This window comes from Diabrotica virgifera, chromosome 5, assembly GCF_917563875.1.
Source record: "Diabrotica virgifera virgifera chromosome 5, PGI_DIABVI_V3a".
NCBI classification, from domain to species: Eukaryota; Metazoa; Arthropoda; class Insecta; order Coleoptera; family Chrysomelidae; genus Diabrotica; species Diabrotica virgifera.
In genome coordinates, this window is record NC_065447.1 from 118608812 (window position 1) to 118628872 (window position 20061).

General features: G+C 33.0%; 1 protein-coding gene across 1 annotated transcript in view; it reads left to right on the forward strand.

Annotated features, from left to right (window-relative positions):
- The window catches only part of LOC126884313 (DNA polymerase epsilon catalytic subunit 1), a 263412-nt gene that overhangs the window by 162807 nt on the left and 80544 nt on the right, over positions 1-20061 (forward strand). The window contains exon 18 of the mRNA XM_050650251.1: positions 18991-19093. Within this exon, the coding sequence (XP_050506208.1) occupies positions 18991-19093 (103 nt within the window). The remainder of the gene's footprint in view (positions 1-18990; positions 19094-20061) is intronic.

The window sequence follows — 20061 nt, forward strand, 5'->3', positions numbered from 1 at the left end:
CAGTCTGTCAACGACAAACGACACTATTTAATATCGCTCTAGAAGGAGTAATTAGGGACACAGGGCTGAAAAAGACAATTATTCAAAGCTCAACACAGATCATAGGATATGCAGATGAACTGGGACTGGTAGCACGAGATAAAAAAAGACTAGAAGAGGCACTTTTAACCCTGGTAAGAGAAGCAAAGACGAGAGGACTAATAATCAATCAGAATAAAACAAAATATCTTATAAGCACACGAGACAATGTAAACAGAATAGCAGAAATAAAGATAGGTGAAAATACATTCCAGAGAGTAGATTGCTTCAAATACCTGGGGGTGATGGTGGACGGCAAAAACGGAAGGAGTATAGAGATAAACGACAGAATTAAAGCAGGTAATAGAGTATATTGGAAATATCACCAACTACTCAAGGACAAAAACCTGAGCAAAAAAACAAAATCAAAAATATACACAGCAGCAATCAGATCAGTGATAGCCTATGAAGCAGAAGTAATGTGCCTTACGAGAAAGACGAAGAAAAGTTAAAAATAATTGAGAGAAAAATTATAAAGATACATGGCCCAGTAAAGACAGAAACAGGGGAATATAGAAAGCTGATGAACCATGAAATAATAAATATAAATAAAGGAGAAGATATAGTAAAATTCATTAAAGCACAAAGCCTCAGATGGTTTGGGCACACAGAAAGAAGAGGGGTAGAAGAACTGATCAGGAAGATAATGAACTGGAAACCAGTAAAAAATAGACCAAGAGGAAGACCAAAAATTAGATGGGAAGATCAACTGCTAGACGATATATCAAATATGGAAATTGCAAACTGGAGAGAAAAGATTCAGGACCGGAGAGAGTGGAAGAAGATAGTAGAGAGGGCAAAAAAACATCACAGCCTATGAACTAAGACCTAAAGGAAAAGCGGACTAATTTACCGCGTGAAATGGATTAAAAGAGCTCATATTTGAGCGAACTATACTCTAACAAGAGTGAACGGTCCATATAATAATTCCAGGTATGTACCTGTATAAATTACCCTCCTTGAAGTTGGTGTAAAAGGTATTCACCATTTATGTATTGTCTTTTGGAACGATTACTAGAGAAAATCCAAATAAATTTTGAAAAAATGGCTGAAATCGCTGAAATTCTTGTAACAGATTCCGTAATGAGTGTACATGGGTGGTAAATGATTTTAAATTTCACTTAAAGAAAGTGCTAAAAAGTCTAAAACATTTATGGTACTGTTCTGCATCTGGTTTCCAGGCAACCTGTTATACCGACGGTTAGTTTTTTTAATATTTTGAGTAGTAACTATGTTGGTTATCAACAATTTGATGTCAAAAATGCACATTTTGCCATTTTTTGTCTACCAGTAAGAAGAAAAACATTCAAAACAAAATTTAAGATAACCGCATTATAGAGCATGTAAAACAATTTAAATAAGGTTTTATAAATTTCGCTATACTTAATTGTTGCTTATAAAACTATAAATTAAGTCAGTCTAACGTTAATATAACTTACGTTAAAAATACAACTTATATCTCGATATTACGTGAAATAGCTCAAAGGAATGAGTAAAAATACACGGTTTTTATGACACTCAGTGTAACTACGTAACAATTGTTTTAGTTTCTATATGGACGGAATAACAAAATTTATGTAAATCTGACCAATTTTTTCTCAATTTAATTATTTATTGACAATTTAAATGAAAAATAGCCGATTTTAAGAATTTTCGTCTATAAGTTACAATGTTTTACCAAAAAACTGAAAAAAGAACCGATTAGTTTATTGAAATAGCCTTAAAATGAGTTGAAGTAAAAGAGAATTGGAGCTTTGTTTATCAATAAACATTAACTATTCAAATTTATTTCTTACGTTTTAAGCTAACTACCTGAGGTACCCCTAAACCCTAAAAATGTCATCAAAACGACGATTTTGAAGCTCTTCCGACTAGATTAAAGAAGCTATTATCGATTCAAACAAAAGTTGTGTATTTTTAATTCTAAATTTCAACTATTTAATTAAAAATAAAGTGTTTCAGTTGAAAATTCAAAGTTGCTACACCCACCGCTTTCGCAGGCAGAATAAGAACCCTGCTATTGCATAAGTATATAGATTTTGAAAAACCATTCAAAAAGCATTCCAAAGTTTTTTCGATATGCCGTCTAGTTCTCGAGATATTTGACAATCGCCTTTCTGGACAGAGCCCTTAAATAATGTAAACATTCTTATTCAAGCTAGACATAAGCCGAGTGAGAGAGCTGACCGTGAAATTAATTTGCGATGTTTCCAAATTTACCGGATCTCGGGTTGTCCGCAAAATATATATTTACCATATACAAAACGGATCGCGCGCGCTGCCCTCTACAGCGGATTTAGTGGAACCACTGCAATATAAAATTCACCAAAAGGGGTGCAAAATGAGGTCCAGACAAAAATCGATTTCCTTGTACCCTAACCATTGTTACATCGAGATGTCACTATATACACGTGAATACAAGGTGAGATCCAAAATCGGATCTCGCCTTGCAAAACGGATCTCATCTTGTATAGCTTATGATACAAACGGATCTCGCCTTGATATGAAGACATATATATATATATATATATATATATATATATATATATATATATATATATATATATATATATATATATATATGTCTTCATATCAAGGCGAGATCCGTTTGTATCATAAGCTATACAAGATGAGATCCGTTTTGCAAGGCGAGATCCGATTTTGGATCTCACCTTGTATTCACGTGTATATAGTGACATCTCGATGTAACAATGGTTAGGGTACAAGGAAATCGATTTTTGTCTGGACCTCATTTTGCACCCCTTTTGGTGAATTTTATATTGCAGTGGTTCCACTAAATCCGCTGTAGAGGGCAGCGCGCGCGATCCGTTGTGTATATGGTAAATATATATTTTGCAGACAACCCGAGATCCGGTAAATTTGGAAACATCGCAAATGAATTTCACGGTCAGCTCTCTCACTCGGCTTATGTCTAGCTTGAATAAGAATGTTTACATTATTTAAGGGCTCTGTCCAGAAAGGCGATTGTCAAATATCTCGAGAACTAGACAGCATGTCGAAAAAATTTTGGAATGCTTTTTGAATGGTTTTTCAAAATCTATATACTTATGCAATAGCAGGGTTCTTATTCTGCCTGCGAAAGCGGTGGGTGTAGCAACTTTGAATTTTCAACTGAAACACTTTATTTTTAATTAAATAGTTGAAATTTAGAATTAAAAATACACAACTTTTGTTTGAATCGATAATAGCTTCTTTAATCCAGTCGGAAGAGCTTCAAAATCGTCGTTTTGATGACATTTTTAGGGTTTAGGGGTACCTCAGGTAGTTAGCTTAAAACGTAAGAAATAAATTTGAATAGTTAATGTTTATTGATAAACAAAGCTCCAATTCTATTTTACTTCAACTCATTTTAAGGCTATTTCAATAAACTAATCGGTTCTTTTTTCAGTTTTTTGGTAAAACATTGTAACTTATAGACGAAAATTCTTAAAATCGGCTATTTTTCATTTAAATTGTCAATAAATAATTAAATTGAGAAAAATTGGTCAGATTTACATAAATTTTGTTATTCCGTCCATATAGAAACTAAAACAATTGTTACGTAGTTACACTGAGTGTCATAAAAACCGTGTATTTTTACTCATTTCTTTGAGCTATTTCACGTAATATCGAGATATAAGTAGTATTTTTTACATAAGTTATATTAACGTTAAACTGACTTAATTTATAGTTTTATAAGCAACAATTAAGTATAGCGAAATTTATAAAACCTTGTTTAAATTGTTTTACATGCTCTATAATGCGGTTATCTTAAATTTTGTTTTGAATGTTTTTATTCTTACTGGTAGACAAAAAATGGCAAAATGTGCATTTTTGACATCAAATTGTTGATAACCAACATAGTTACTACTCAAAATATTAAAAAAACTAACCGTCGGTATAACAGGTTGCCTGGAAACCAGATGCAGAACAGTACCATAAATGTTTTAGACCTTTTAGCACTTTCTTTAAGTGAAATTTAAAATCATTTACCACCCATGTACACTCATTACGGAATCTGTTACAAGAATTTCAGCGATTTCAGCCATTTCTTCAAAATTTATTTGGATTTTCTCTAGTAATCCTTCCAAAACACAATACATAAATGGTTAATACCTTTTACACCAACTTCAAGGAGGGTAATTTATACAGGTACATACCTGGAATTATTATATGGACCGTTCACTCTTGTTAGAGTATAGTTCGCTCAAATATGAGCTCTTTTAATCCATTTCACGCGGTAAATTCTCTACTATTTTCTTCCACTCTCTCCGGTCCTGAATCTTTTCTCTCCAGTTTGCAATTTCCATCTTTGATATATCGTCTAGCAGTTGATCATCCCATCTAATTTTTGGTCTTCCTCTTGGTCTATTTTTTACTGGTTTCCAGTTCATTATCTTCCTGATCAGTTCTTCTACCCCTCTTCTTTGTGTGTGCCCAAACCATCTGAGGCTTTGTGCTTTAATGAATTTTACTATATCTTCTCCTTTATTAATATTTATTATTTCATGGTTCATCAGCTTTCAATATTCCCCTGTTTCTGTCTTTACTAGGCCATGTATCCTTATAATTTTTCTCTCAATTATTTTTAACTTTTCTTCGTCTTTTTTCGTAAGGCACATTACTTCTGCTCCATAGGCTATCACTGATCTGATTGCTGCTGTGTATATTTTTGATTTTGTTTTTTTTTGCTCAGGTTTTTGTCCTTGAGTAGTTGGTGATATTTCCAATATACTCTATTACCTGCTTTAATTCTGTCGTTTATCTCTATACTCCTTCCGTTTTTGCCGTCCACCATCACCCCCAGGTATTTGAAGCAATCTACTCTCTGGAATGTATTTTCACCTATCTTTATTTCTGCTATTCTGTTTACATTGTCTCGTGTGCTTATAAGATATTTTGTTTTATTCTGATTGATTATTAGTTCTCTCGTCTTTGCTTCTCTTACCAGGGTTAAAAGTGCCTCTTCTAGTCTTTTTTTATCTCGTGCTACCAGTCCCAGTTCATCTGCATATCCTATGATCTGTGTTGAGCTTTGAATAATTGTCTTTTTCAGCCCTGTGTCCCTAATTACTCCTTCTAGAGCGATATTAAATAGTGTCGTTTGTCGTTGACAGACTGTCTCCTTGTCTTACTTCAAGTTCTATTTTGATGTCATTTGTATCGCCCTCATTTGTTTTAACTTTTGCTGTTGAGTCTTTTATTGTCATTCTAGTTAGTCTTATTAATTTTGCCGGTATCTCCACTTTTTTTCATTTCTTTTAATAATTGTTGTCTGTATATGCTGTTGAAGGCCTGTTGGAAGTCGATGAATAGTATGTGTAATTCTATGTCATGTTCATAGCTTTTTTCAATTGTTCGTGTCAGTACGTGTATTGCATCTATTGTTGATCTTCCTTTGATCTATTGTTCTAAAACCCTGTTGATATGGTCCTATAATTTTTTCTGTGTATTGATTTAATCGGTTTCTTATAATTGTGGTCAATATCTTATACGTTGTATTTAGTAGCATAATTGGTCTGTAGTTGCAGCACTTAGTTGGATCTCCTTTCTTAAAGATTGGTGCGATGTGTCCGTTTTTCCATTCTATGGGCATGCTTTCGTCCTTCCAAATTGTAACCATTAACTTGTGCATTCGCTTCGTGAGCTCCTCTCCGCCGTTGATGATCAGTTCGTTGTTGATTTCATCTGGCCCTGGCGTTTTGTTTACTTTTAGTTGTTTTAATACCTCCATGAATTCCTAATAAGTAGGTGCGACTTCCTCTTCATCTCTGTTATCTCTTATATCCTCATCCTCTGAATATGCCTTATTGTCGTTTTTGTCTAGGTCCGTGAAATGTTTTTCCCAATCTTTTTTGTTTATTTTTGTGACAGATTTTTTGGTACTGTGTTGTTGTTTTACCTATTCGAACAATTTCTTGTTGTCTTTATTATTCGTTTCTAATTCTTGCATTTGTTCAGAGATCCATGTGTTCTTCTTTCTTCTATAGAGTTTTAATGCTTCTTGTTTTTCTTTTCTATATTGGTCCAGTTGTTCCTGTTCGGCACTTTGTAGCCATTTGTTTCTTGCGAGGTGCTTCAGTTGACTTTTTTGGTGACATTCCTCATCAAACCATTCTTTCGATTCTTTGTTTTTTTGGAATCCTATTATTTGTTCTGCTGTCTCTATTATGCTGTTCTTTATGTTTTTCCATTCTCCTTCTATTTCTATGTGCTCGTACTGACCCAATTTCTGTTCCAGTTGTTCTGTATATTGTTGCTTTGTTTCTTGCGTTTTCAGATTGGCTATATTCCATTTCCTCCTTTTTCCTTCCTTATGATTATTTGCTGTGATTATTTTCATCTTAAGTTTTGCTATCAACAATATGTGGCCAGTGCCTCCATTTGCCCCTCTATATGACCTTACGTCTGGTACTATTTGTGCCCACTTTTTCGAAATTAGAGTATGATTTATTTGGTTTCCATCCATTCTTCCTGGTATCATCCATGTTATTTTGTTTTCTTTTTATGTTTATGCCCAGTACTAACTATACAGGGTGTCCCGAAAAGATTGGTCATAAATTATACCACACATTCTGGGGTCAAAAATAGTTCGATTGAACCTAACTTACCTTAGTACAAATGTGCTCACAAAAAAAGTTACAGCCCTTTGAAGTTACAAAATGAAAATCGATTTTTTTCAATATATCGAAAACTATTAGAGATTTTTTACTGAAAATGGACATGTATCATTCTTATGGTAGGACCATCTTAAAATAAAATTATAGTGAAATTTGTCCACCCCATAAAGAATTTATGGGGATTTTGTTCCCTTAAACCCCCCCAAACTTTTGTGTACGTTCCAATTAATTCATTGTTGTGGTACCATTAGTTAAACACAACGTTTTTAAAACTTTTTTGCCTCTTAGTATTTTTTCGATAAGCCAGTTTTTATCGAGATGCGGCTTCTTTTTCAATATATTTACGTAAAAATTTTATGGGGGTTTTGTTCCTTTAAACCCCCCAAATGTTTGTGTACGTTCCAATTAAACTATTATTGTGGTACCATTAGTTAAACACAGTGTTTTTAAAACTTTTGCCTCTTAGTCTTTTGTTCGTAAGTCACCTTTTATCGAGATGTAGCTTCTTTTTCAAAATATACCTAAAAATGTAAATTATAAATAAATTTTCAGATTATTAACAGGTCTCTAGAACCGTACTTAACCATATACAAATATGTGGTGGATTCGACAAATATTCAAAATATCTCGATAAACACTGGCTTATCGAAAAAGTACTAAGAGACAAAAAAGTTTTAAAAATAATGTGTTTAACTAATGGTGCCACAATAATAATTTAATTGGAACGTACACAAAAGTTTGGGGGGGTTTAAGGGAACAAAACCCCCATAAAATTTTTATGGGGTGCACAAATTTTACTTAAATTTTTTTTTAAGATGTTGCTGCCGTAAAAATGCCGCATGTCCATTTTCAATAAAAAATCTCTGAAAGTTTTCGATATATGAAAAAAAAATCGATTTTCAATTTGTAACTTCAAAGGGCTGTAACTTTTTTTGTGTGCACTATTGTATATAGGTAAGTGAGGTTCAATCAACCTATTTTTGACCCCAGAATCTGTGGTATAATTTATGACCAATCTTTTCGGGACACCCTGTATATGTATTTGTTGCTGCTGCTAGGTTGCAGATTTCTCCTCCATTATCATTCGTAGTTTCATGAATGGTTTCTTTGCCAGCTACATTACGATTATAGTCCTCCTTTCCGATCTTTGCATTGAAATCACCCAATATTATTAATATGTCATTCCTCGGAATATTTTCACAGGTTTCTTCCAGGATGTCTTAGAATTCTGTTTTATCTTCTCGGTTTGCTTGTTCGGTGGGTGCATAGCAATTGACTATCGAGATGTGGGCTTGTTTATTTTCTTATGTAAGATATCCTTTCATTAACTGCTTTGAATTGTATCAGTTTTTCCCTCATTTTTTTGTTCACCATAAATACCGTACCATTCGTTCCCTGTTTGTTTTCTCCCGAATAATACATGCTAAAGTTTTTCTTCTCAATTTTTCCTTCTTTCTTCCATCGTATTTCCTGTACGGCTAGGATTTCTAGTTGGTATTTTTTCATTTCAAGAGCTATTTCTTGCATCTTACCTGCTGCCAGCATGGTTCTAATATTCCAAGAGCCCATTCTAATGGGTTTTGTTCTTTTCTTCTTATTGAGATTCTTTCTTTATTTTGTGTGCGTTATTTTGTTTTCGTTAACCGTTTGCATTTCCGAGTCTTTTTTTGCCATGTCAATATCATATTTCAGCCGCTGTTCTTCGTTTATTAGTTTTTTGAATTTTCTATCAGCTGCTCTCTCTCTTCGTCCCATATCTAGATTTTGCCATTCACTATTAATTTCTTGTAGCCGATTTTCGTTTGCTTACCTTTGCTTCTTTCGTCCTTTGCTATTTTAGTTATTTCCTTTTGTATTTATTTTTCTTTCGATGTCCAATCGTTGTTTATATAGATACGATCTTTATGCTGTTTTAGTTTACGTTCCTTGTTTAGGATTTCCATTTTATCCGTGAGGGCTTCTGTTTCTATTGCGCATACTGTTTCTCCTATTTTTTTTGCACTTCTTAGTTTTATTTGTATTTGCAACTCTTGGGCTCTGAAATTTTCCATTTCTTCTTTTAATTTCTTATAATCATTTGTTTTTACTTTCAACCCAGTTACGATCAAGCTTTTCTTTTTGCTAAATTTCTCCAGTTGCTCCATTCATTCATGTAGCAGTTTTACTTCTTTTTTTAGTTTTTGTTTCTCTGCTTTTACACCCATTAACTCTTTATTGGTTTGTTGTTATTCTTTCCTTATTTGTTTTATTTCCTGAAGCATTTCATCGTTTTTATTCATTAGCTCTTTCATTATTGTAATCATAACATTTTTCATGTCTTCCTTGTTTTCGTTGCCTGCTTTGCTTGGTGACCGTTTTTTAATTTTACTTCTATTAAAACAATCATCCAAGTTTTCTCTTTTGCGTTTCGTTTCATCATCGGTTTCACTTCCTGTGACATTTTTTCCATTTTCTAGGAGTGCAGCGCTAAATACCTGGAATACCGATATTAGATTATCAACAATACATAAAAAATGAAAGTTACCAATTCACCGGTAGTTAATGCGTTATTTAAAAATTAACTGCGCACCAGAGTTGCCAGTTGGTCTGTAATTAGGACGGGGATTAAAATAGATACGAATTCACCGGGACCCGGAAATATGCACACCCTGATATTCTAGTTACGTAAGCTCGTCCGATTGGCGCATGACGTTAACAACAGAGTAAAGCATAGTCCCGTCTATGCGTTCGTAATACGAACGCGAATGAAATTTGAGAATAGTACAAAAGAAACTAAGTGATTTTTATAGTTTAGAGGAAAATCATTAAACTATTTACTTTTATTTAAATTGATTTTCAGTTATTTGTAAAGTTCCCAGTTTCTTGATTATATTGGTATCCGGAAAATAAAAATATTCATATAATCGATATCTACTAAAATTATTATATTTCGTTAGTTGGCAAAAATTGATTAGTGGCCTACACATTAGTAAATATAATTTTTACCAAGGGGAAGAAAAGCCCCAAAATAAAACCATAAATTTAATGGATTGATAAAAAAACAAAATTTTTTACTTTTTAAATAATGTATTTCATCAGATTTAAGTAAGAGGCTTGGAAAAGACAAAAATAAGTTTTACAGTTTTCATGCCATGCACTTTATTTAAATTTTGTGCATGTGAAATAGACGTACATACAGCAACTATGTAGCAGTTTTCATAATTTTTCTTTTACGCAATGTCAGGTTGTTAAGAGACTTGTTTAATTCTTTAATTCGGAAGTACATCTGAGACCTAGAAAATAACTTGTTCGCTTTGTTAGAACAGTCTACAGTTACACTTTTGGACATAAGGTTTTCTAAATAATTTTTAGTTACCAAAATGGAATCACCATTCATGTGGAAGGAAAAATTGTCTCCAGTTACTTAATATATGACAAGAGAGTGTCAGATGGTTTACATAAACCACACTTACTCAAATGATCAACCCACGTGTACGTTGAAACATCTTCGGATTGAATACTGGAGTCCTTCAATTTATGGCAGATATAACCAGCCAAATTCTCCAAACCATCATACTCGAGGTCACTAATGTTTTTTCATTCTAACTCTCATTGAAAACTTGAAAATCCACAACTGTTTCGTTGTTAGAATCCAGCCTTTGGATCAATTGTCCAGAAATTGGTAAATCTGGGATGTCGTCTGTTTAAACGTTCGAAAATTCGTTCCGTTGTCTCTCCTACCCGTATATAACTTTTATAAAATAAAATAAAGCTTTTTGTTAACACTTTAAAAAAATTTTAATGGGTTTCCCCGAAAAGAGCTTCATTTTTTGGTACTATGTATCACGTTAAAATATTTGATTTGGAATTTGAAGGGTAAGATCGTCTTTTTTATGAGCTACAAATTTACTTTTACTGGTTCTATAGACTAAGAATATACCATTTTTTCGTTTTTTTATATGCTACATTTTTTCCAAGAATATTTTTTCGATATAATACTTACTTTTTGAGTATTTGCGAAAAACCGCCGAAAAACGTGTTTTTTTTTTGTTGAAAAGTAAATATTTTTAGTCGCAAGTGACTCTAGTACCTACTACTAAATTAACCTAGTACCTAAGTTAAAAAAACTCTATAGAACAAAAGTTGCTTAAACTTAGTCAGATCTGTTTCCGGACTTATTTTAAACGTATATTTTTTCACCCTCCAAGTAAAAGCAATCAACGGCACAAATTTAACTTTGAAGTGGGGGATGGGTAGAATCTAAATCCAAATTTTCATGCAATTAGGAGTTGACCCTGAAAATTATGTGTGTTTTTTTTTATCTTTTAAATCATTTTACTTAAAATCATTTTTTAACTATCAAATAATAATTACATATTGAGTTATTTTATTTTTTAAACTTTAATAATATTTATAAAAAATTTTACTTTCTTGTAATGTATTTTTAAAACAAGCAATCATTTAAATAATTATTTTGTAACAATTTGTATTATTTAAGAATATAATAATTACATTTTGGTTTCGTAGTAAGTGTTTTTTAAGAATATTAATGTACAGTTTTAAAATATTGTATTGCAAATAATTATCATTATTAAATGGTTATTATTTGTCAAGTATTCTTTTTCTTTTTTCACACCCTTAGTATGTAATAAAACTAAGGGACTTTCTGAAAGGTCAATCGTAGACTTTAAAGACACAAAAGAAGCGATACTTAAAAGTTACGCCCATTATATATCTTTATATCGTGGGAAATATACAATACAACACGAGCTCCAACCGCTCGACTAATACTCTTTAGAGCTGGCATCAGTGTGTGATCTCGCGTTGAACGGTAAATATCTAAAATTTCGTATATAAGTCCTCCCCTTTACTTTTCAGCGACGGATCTCGTTTCGCTGTAAATTTATCAGAAAAATTTAAGTACAAAAATCTTTTCCCCTCTAAGTGTGCCATGATTAATATGTTAATTATAAAGATACTTATGAACAATATACTCCAATAATTAATTTCCTATTGGTGGATCTCGGGTTGTCCTCGATTTAGTCGGATCTCGCCTTGATATGAAGACGTATATATATATATATATATATATATATATATATATATATATATATATATATATATATATATATATATATATATATATATATATATATATATATCCAATCCTGTTACTCCGTGAAGGAGCATAGGGCATCCACGAAGCTTCTCCATTCTCCTCTATTTCTGGCCATGGTTGCTATTTCTCCCCAGGTTTTCTTCATACTTTTGTGGTCTTCTTCAACGGTACTCCTCCATGTTTTGGTCGGGCGTCCTCTGCTTCTTCGTCCTACTGCCAGGGATCGGCGGTGTCGATAATGTCATGTCGACAATTCGATTGTCGACATGTCGACAATCATGTCGATGTCGAGTGATTTAAAGTTGTTGCCAATGTCGAGTATGTCGACAATTAGCAAACGATCAGAATGACGTTCCGTGCGCACTAATTTGAAATTTTAGGTTAATCTGGCTGCGCTGACTTATTGAAAAAGTATGCATTAATGTTTCAACAAGTTGCAAAGAGACCAAATAATCTCAAACTTTTGAAACTTTTAACCTCACTATTAACTTGCGATTGTCAAATTCATAGGATATTCCATAATTGTTTGATTGCAGGTTTTTCAAGTGTAAATGAATTTTAAATAGATTCATATAGAGACAATTTATTATGTGCAAACCTCATGATAGAGTAATGCAATGTAATGAATCTAAAATATTACCATATAGATGCAAAACCAGAAAAAACCAGCAAAACAAATTTTCATAGATTTTTAATTTTCTATCGTTACTCGTAAACTCGTAACATTTACAGAAAGGTTTAAAAAAATTAAAAAGAAACGTAAACCTAAACGTCAGTAAACGAGGTAAGATTCAAAACCACAATCAAACATATCTCAGTACATTGAAACCTTACCTTGTTTCCTAACATTTCGTTTACTTTTTTTTAAATTTTACTAACTCTTTATTATAATAATTATAGTATAATAATTACTGAAACAGTGTTGAATCTCTTCGTGCTTTGGCAGAGACTGCATAATAATAAAAACAACATTTTGCGGTTTTGCTAATTTTTAACCAAAGAAAACATTTAACCAATAATACATCAAATAGTTGTACTTTCCCCGTCCATATCTACAATTTCTTCCTCGTCCAGGTCATAACTATTTTTATCAGGATATTCTCCCTTTAATGAAACATAAATATGTACCAATTTCTTGGAATTAGTGAACGTTAATCTATTTCTTATCAGACTGTGAATGTGTCCCCAATTTGAAAAGAGTCTCTCGATTTGAGCTGAGGAGGCTGGCATTTTTAGAAGTCTGAGAGCCATTTTAGCAAGAATTGGGCATTCCAGTTTGACCACTCGCCAAAATACTAGAGGCTTTTCAACTCCTTTTTCCCAAAGTGTTGAGAATATTCCTGAAATTGTAAACCTAATATATTAAAAATCAAAAGAGCGATAATTTTGTCTGAAAGACTTACCCGATTTAGTGTTAAATTTGTCCCATTCTTCTATGCCCTGATTGCACAACTTTCTGAGTAAGAACTGAGTTATTATACCAGTGTGCTCTGACGTAAGCTTGGAATTTTCATATTTCGGATGCAGATAGTACGCAGTTAATGCGTACACGTTTAACGCCATTTGTTGTCTGTGTTTCAATTTTTCTTTAAGGTTATCTGGCAGATTCAAATTGAGCCACAGATGAACGGCATCTGCTACAGATGTGTCAGATTTCTGACAAACATTGATCAGATTACAAATGGGTTCATAAATTTCTATGTTCTGTTGAATCTCATCCACAAATTCATCGTTGAAGATTAATTCCTTGACTTTCGGCTTAATCTTTTTTTTCGTTACAGCGGCTACTTGTTTCATATATACCAGATTTTCTAGGAGACTTTCGAAAGAATCTCGGTAAGAGCACCATCTTGTTTCGGCCGGCAATTTGATTCTGCGCCCTCCCTTATCAACTATCATTTTTTCTAAATCTGGTTGCTTAAATTCTTTGAGGACAATGACCACATTGTCGACTAACTTTTTATCCAGCACGTCTTTGGCTAAAAGGTTGCCGGTGTGGCTACTGCACGTAGAGTGCCACATGTTGTGCTTGAGGAGGGATCCCATTTTAATCATTGCACTAGCATTATCCGAAACTATACCGTACGCATCTACATCGTATTTTTCTTTTGCAATTTTTTTAGATTCTGTTATTATTTCGGCAAGTTTTTCTCCAGTCTCAGACTCCGTGGTTAAATCCCAAGCATCAAGAAAGGCATTTTTTCCGTCTGCACTATGCAACATTGTCACAACCGTTTTAGAATTAGTAGATGAGTTTTTCCAACCGTCACACAAAATGACTGACTCGGTTTCCACTTTTTTACGTGAAATCTCAATACAGTCTTCATAGCACTTATTTAAAAGCGATGTACAAAGTTTTTTCCGGCCAGGAATTTTGTCTAAATAAGCAGGACGGATCGTTTTTATAAAATTTTTAAAGAGAGGTGATTCTACCACAGTAAATGGTAAGTTACAGCCGAATATAAATTTGGCTAGTGCAGTGCTTATCTTCTCCTCTTCATACTCTTGTATATCCATATAGTCGGTGATTTTCTTTGATTTTTTGGCTGGTCTAGCTTGAGATGTAGCGAATAAATTTCTTTTATTCGTGCTTGTGTAGCTTGTGCTGGAGGAAGTTGGAGTACTTAAGTTAGTCAAATTACTACTCTCAGTATCAGTAGTTGATAACATCATATTTTCAACAATACTATGAGTGCCTTGAATTGCTACACCATTGTTTTCTTCCAATTCCAATAAGGCGGCATCGGTATCTAATGAATTTTCTATAATTCCATCTAGCATGTTTTCAGGTGAAGTTCCAGTCACAATAGCTAGCGAACCATCTTCCATAACTTCGTAACTACCGTTCGTTGTATTCTAAAATTCAAAATAAAAAGAAACTCTAAGGTGACTAAATATGAAGGGCGGATCTACGGACACCCTGTATACAGAAGTTGGCATAGATACAGCGTTTTGTACTTAATTCAATAGGCCAATCCGTTTTTTGCCGTAAAATACTAAACTTGGTGTTTTTTAAATGGGACACCCTGTATATAGAGATGCAACAACGTGAAAACCTCAGAATACAAATTCTGGGGTGAAAACTGATGCAATTTATGTCCCCTTCCGAATTCGAATTAAATAGTAATCAAGAAATCTACAATAATATATAGTGCGTTATTTTCACTTCTTGCCGTTAGATGGCTATACGGTTTTTGACGCCATGTTTTCTCCAATATACTACTACCGAAATGGTGATCCATGCGTTGTTGAGTTATGCGGCTCCGAACACATTTTACGATTCATTTTTATATTATAGATAAATGTAATTTCAAAAAGTTCCCCCCAAAATTTTTTCTAGATCCGCCCCTGCTAAATATGTAGTAGAACATACGTCCTATATACTCACTTGTGGATTAACTGTAGGTGTAAAACCTGTGTCTGAGCCAGTATTTTCGTATATCGAAACATGCGACATTTCATTATTGGATTGATTACCATTGCCACGATCTAACTTGCAGACGTTTCTTAAAATGAAAGTACGGGACGGGGTTAGTTATCAGCCGATACAAATATCAATTTCAGAGAATAAATCTCTATAGCTATCCAGCTAAAATTAATTAAAATATTTCTTCTTACCTGTGACTTTGCAATCTTGCTGCAGCTGTATTTTTTATCACATTTCCACATACACAACATTTAGCCGAGTGCTTTCCTTCTATCTTTAATACTTTGAATGATAATATATCATAGTTTTTATTCAGTTTTCTGCCACTCATTTTGATTCTGATCAGATCACATTCAAAGTTTACAACTGAATAATTTCATAACATAACCTCACTTTTTTCCATTATGGACACGTTGCTGACATTGTCGACATTGTTGACACGTTCTCGACATTGTCGACACGTCTGTGTCGACAATTAAAGTCGACGTGTCGATGCCCATCTCTGCCTACTGCATTCCATTTGAGTGCCTGTTTTGTTATGTCTGCATTTTCTTTCCTCAGTGTGTGTCCCAGCCAGTTCCATCTTTTCCTCTTTATTGTTGTTCTGATGGGTTCTTGTTTGGTTTTTTTCCATAGTGCTACATTTGTTATGATATTGGGCCAGTATACCTTTAGAATTTTACGTAGACATCTATTTACAAAAACTTGTATTTTATTTACATTTCCGTCAGTTATTGCCCATGTTTCACTCCCATAAAGTAGCACAGTTTTCACGTTACTATTAAATAGCCTTATTTTAGTATTTTGGCTGATCTGTGTTGATCTCCATATATTTGCGAGGGTTCCAAAGGCTTGTTGTGCTTTTCGTATTCTCTGTTTAATATCTGCTTGAGCTCCACCTTTTGCACTGATTATACTGCCTAGGTAGCAAAATTCTTGAACCTGTTTTATTTCTTGTTGGTTGATGTATAGTTTGTCACAGTTAGTTACTCCTATTCTCATCTCTACTGTCTTGTTCGTGTTGATTTTAAGACCCACTTCTGCCGATTTCACCTCTGGCTTCCTTAACATGTTCTTCATATCATCTATTGTGTTCGCTACGAAACATATCAATAGATAGATATACAATAAGTAATACTAAAATATAAAATGTGTACTAACTCAATATGTTATCGACTTACTAATCATGGTATTTTCTTTCTATTGACTTCCTCTTTCAGTATTGGTAACCACATCCTACTGCATTCTACCGAGGAATTTGCGACACAATTGGTTTCATTTAGCATAATTAGAGCCGATTCTTTGATTTTTCTCTTTTTACTATCTAATTCTTTCAGGACTATACTTGAATCTCTCCACTGAACTCTATGTTCATTATCCCATGCGTGTTGACATATTTGAGATCTATCAAATTCTCTATTTTTAATATAAGACTGATGTTCACTTATTCTAACGTTTAATGGTCTTGATGTTCCACCTACTGTTTACTTTTTGAAAGTAAATTAAATGTAAGACCAAATACTTACGATGTCGGGATAGTATCACGAGGTTTTTTCCTGGTTTTCCCCTCGTGATTTACTATGGAATCTCTAACGCAAGAATTTTACTGTCATCGTTGCATTTGGTTATCTTTTTAAAGAAAGATCACATGCTATAATTTTTTCTTGTGACGGATATTCTTGAGTTGGGATTGATTTCATGTAATCGAATGAAGTATCTTTTAGTAAAGTCGTCCCAGGAACGCAACTCATAAATATTGGCGATATCATTTTAAAGTCTTCTACTTTAAAATGTATAATATACGTCTGAATTGCCAATATAAATGAGTTAGAATAAATAAATTATTAGAAGAATTTTTTTACTAAGCAACAACATTTTTGTTTATTTTAGTAGTATTTTGTATTTGGACAACGAAACCCGATTTGGGCTTCGAAACGTTAATAAAATTATTTTTTCAATTTAATTGTGGCTTATTTCCCATCTAAATAGTTAATCATTTGAATTTAAAAATTAAACGACACGGTTATTTTGATAAGTGTATTGTGTCGCTTCATTTTTAATTTCAAATATCTCGAAAACTAATCATTTTATCGTTACGAATGAAGAGTATATTATTTACATAAAAAGTATGACAAAATCAAAAAATTACACGAAAATATCAATTTCGTCAGTGGCGTAGAATTTGGGAAGGGTCAACCAGCCACTATCCCCTGTCGTGCGCCTCTGGTAGTAGCTAGAAACGTTTATTTATCTTAAAGTAGGGTGTACAATACCTAAACTTTCTGCCAAGTATGATAAGGATACGCCAAATAGTTTTAAAGTACTGGGTACAAAGAATTTTTAAATTTTAATCATATGAATCATATCATAAATTAATCAAAATAACTGTGCCGTTTCATATTTAACTTCAAATATCACGAAAACTCATGATTTTATCGTTACCAATGAAGAGTATATTATTTACGTAGAAAGTATTGGATAATCTAAAAATGGCACTAAAATAGTAATTCCTCCAGTGGCGTAGAATTTGAGAAGGGTCAACCATTCACCATCCTCTGTCGTACGCCTCTGGTAGTAGCTAGAAACGTTTGTTTATAATAATTTAGTAGGGTGTCTAGTAGTCGCACTTTCTGCCAAGGATGGAAAGGATACGTCAAATAGTTTTAAAATGCTGAGCAAAAATAGTTGTTAAATTTTTAGATAAAACACCCTGTAATTCAGTAAGGAACCACATTTTATTTAAGTGTTTTAGGATAAATCTTCGTATTTTGTGCAAAGGTTTCTCTAGTTACTATATGGACCATTATTAATGAAACACCCTGTATAACGAGTCTGATAGATTTTATTAAAAATATAAAGGAGAGATCTTTTATTTCATTATTTCACTCGGTATTTTATCTCGATATTTGATCCAGTCGCTTTTCTTGTAGTTGTTAATCTTATTGCTCGTTCTATTACGTCCATTGTTACGTCAAGTCCTGTCACTACTTCTTTAATTTCTAGATCGGACCTTTCATCATTAAATGGTTCGTCAATACACTATTTTCACCTGTCCATTTTATCAAAATCAGTGATAAACAGTTTGCCGTCTCTATCAACGATGTTGTTTGTGAAACCAACGTGGAACCAATTTCTGGGTACATCCTTAATATCTGCATTTTACAATTTGTAAGACAAGCAGACGACGAATAAAGGAGACGAAAGGGACTACAATATGCAGTCACATTCGTCTAGGAAAAAATTCCAACGAAAGTTTGTTCCGTGTACTCACAATATGAGAAAATGAAAGACAGCTTCAGACCACATCAGAGGGGCTATATGATTAGCTCTGAATCCAAATGAAACCAAAATGTCTATTTCAGCAGAATTATAAAAATAATTCGTGTTTTGCACGCTGTTATTTGTATTGACCCATTATTTCTTTTATTTTTTTATACATACTAAATGCATTATGTTTTTCCTGTAACTCTTCAATTTCCAAACATTTGTTTTCATTCTTTTCTAGCTCCTATTTTAGTCCTTATCGCCTTATTAAATATTTTATATATTTCGAAATTCTGTTTTTTAGATTTGCGTCTTTCATCCACTGGGCTCAAAATCTCATCGTTATAATAGTTTTGATTTGGTTCCAATAATCCTCGATGGATTCTTGTTGTTTTTATTATAATACCAAAATATTATAATAATTTTTACCCAAAGTGCAATTCTATAAATGTTTAATATGTGGTTCTGGTTGCTTTAAAACCAATTCCATTATAATTTTTTAGGAAACTAATAATGGATCAGGCAGACCCCAACGTTGAAGGAGTTTATGAAACGCAGGTGACTTCAATATTTAGAGCTTTAGTTGAGATTGGTTGTGTCTGTAAGGTAAGTTCTGATTGTATTATTATTTATTTCAACCCTAAAGAAACGATACAAATAGATAGAGAAACTACTCACATAGGCAATGTAGTACACCAAAGTACTGTCTATACGATGTCAATTGAACCAGACGCATTTTTTGGGTCCGGTCAGTAATTCTAGGAGAGCACAGAAATAAAGATAAACCCTATAAACATTTGTAAAATTTTATTAATTGATCACTCCTTGTATTAGTCCACATGGATGCGGGTGTGGCTTATTACTTTTTAACGTATCTTATTGGGCAATACTGACGTGTAATTGGCCAAATTTTTCGGAAGAGCTTACGCTCAAATCATATCGTTATCTTGCCTTATCTTGCCAAAATGCCTTCTCATGTTTCAAAGGCGGCAAGCAATATAATCAAAATATAAACAGTGTCGTCGTCATAGACTTACAATTTATTATTTTATTTCTATATTAAAATTGTGGTGTGATTTTTTTAGTCCTCAAATTAATAAGCACATTAAATGTCATCTGTATTATGCACTGTATTATGTACTTTTAATCATCAATTTTAAATTTTAATAACTATAATATACGTTTATCCAGGATGTCCCATATATTATGCCAGATTTGATGATGCGAAATTGCGCAGTCTGCTTATTCGATATCGTAATTAATGCAATTTTGTTATAATAGACACGACATGGCATCACGGTGACCAATAAAATTTTTTTGACTCTAATGGTAATCTTCAGTTAGTATGCGCTGAACAAATTTTAGTAGTTTGATCTAATATAATGTAATATAATATAAAAAAATGTGTTGAATATAATATACCAATAATTTAAAACTTGTATATCGATTCCAAACAGGCATTTGATGGAGTAGATCGACAAAAGATGTTAAAGCAACTATCTATGTTAGGGAAACCCAATAAGTTAGTTAAACTTATACGGATGACTTTGGAGGGTTCCAAAGCTATGGTGAAA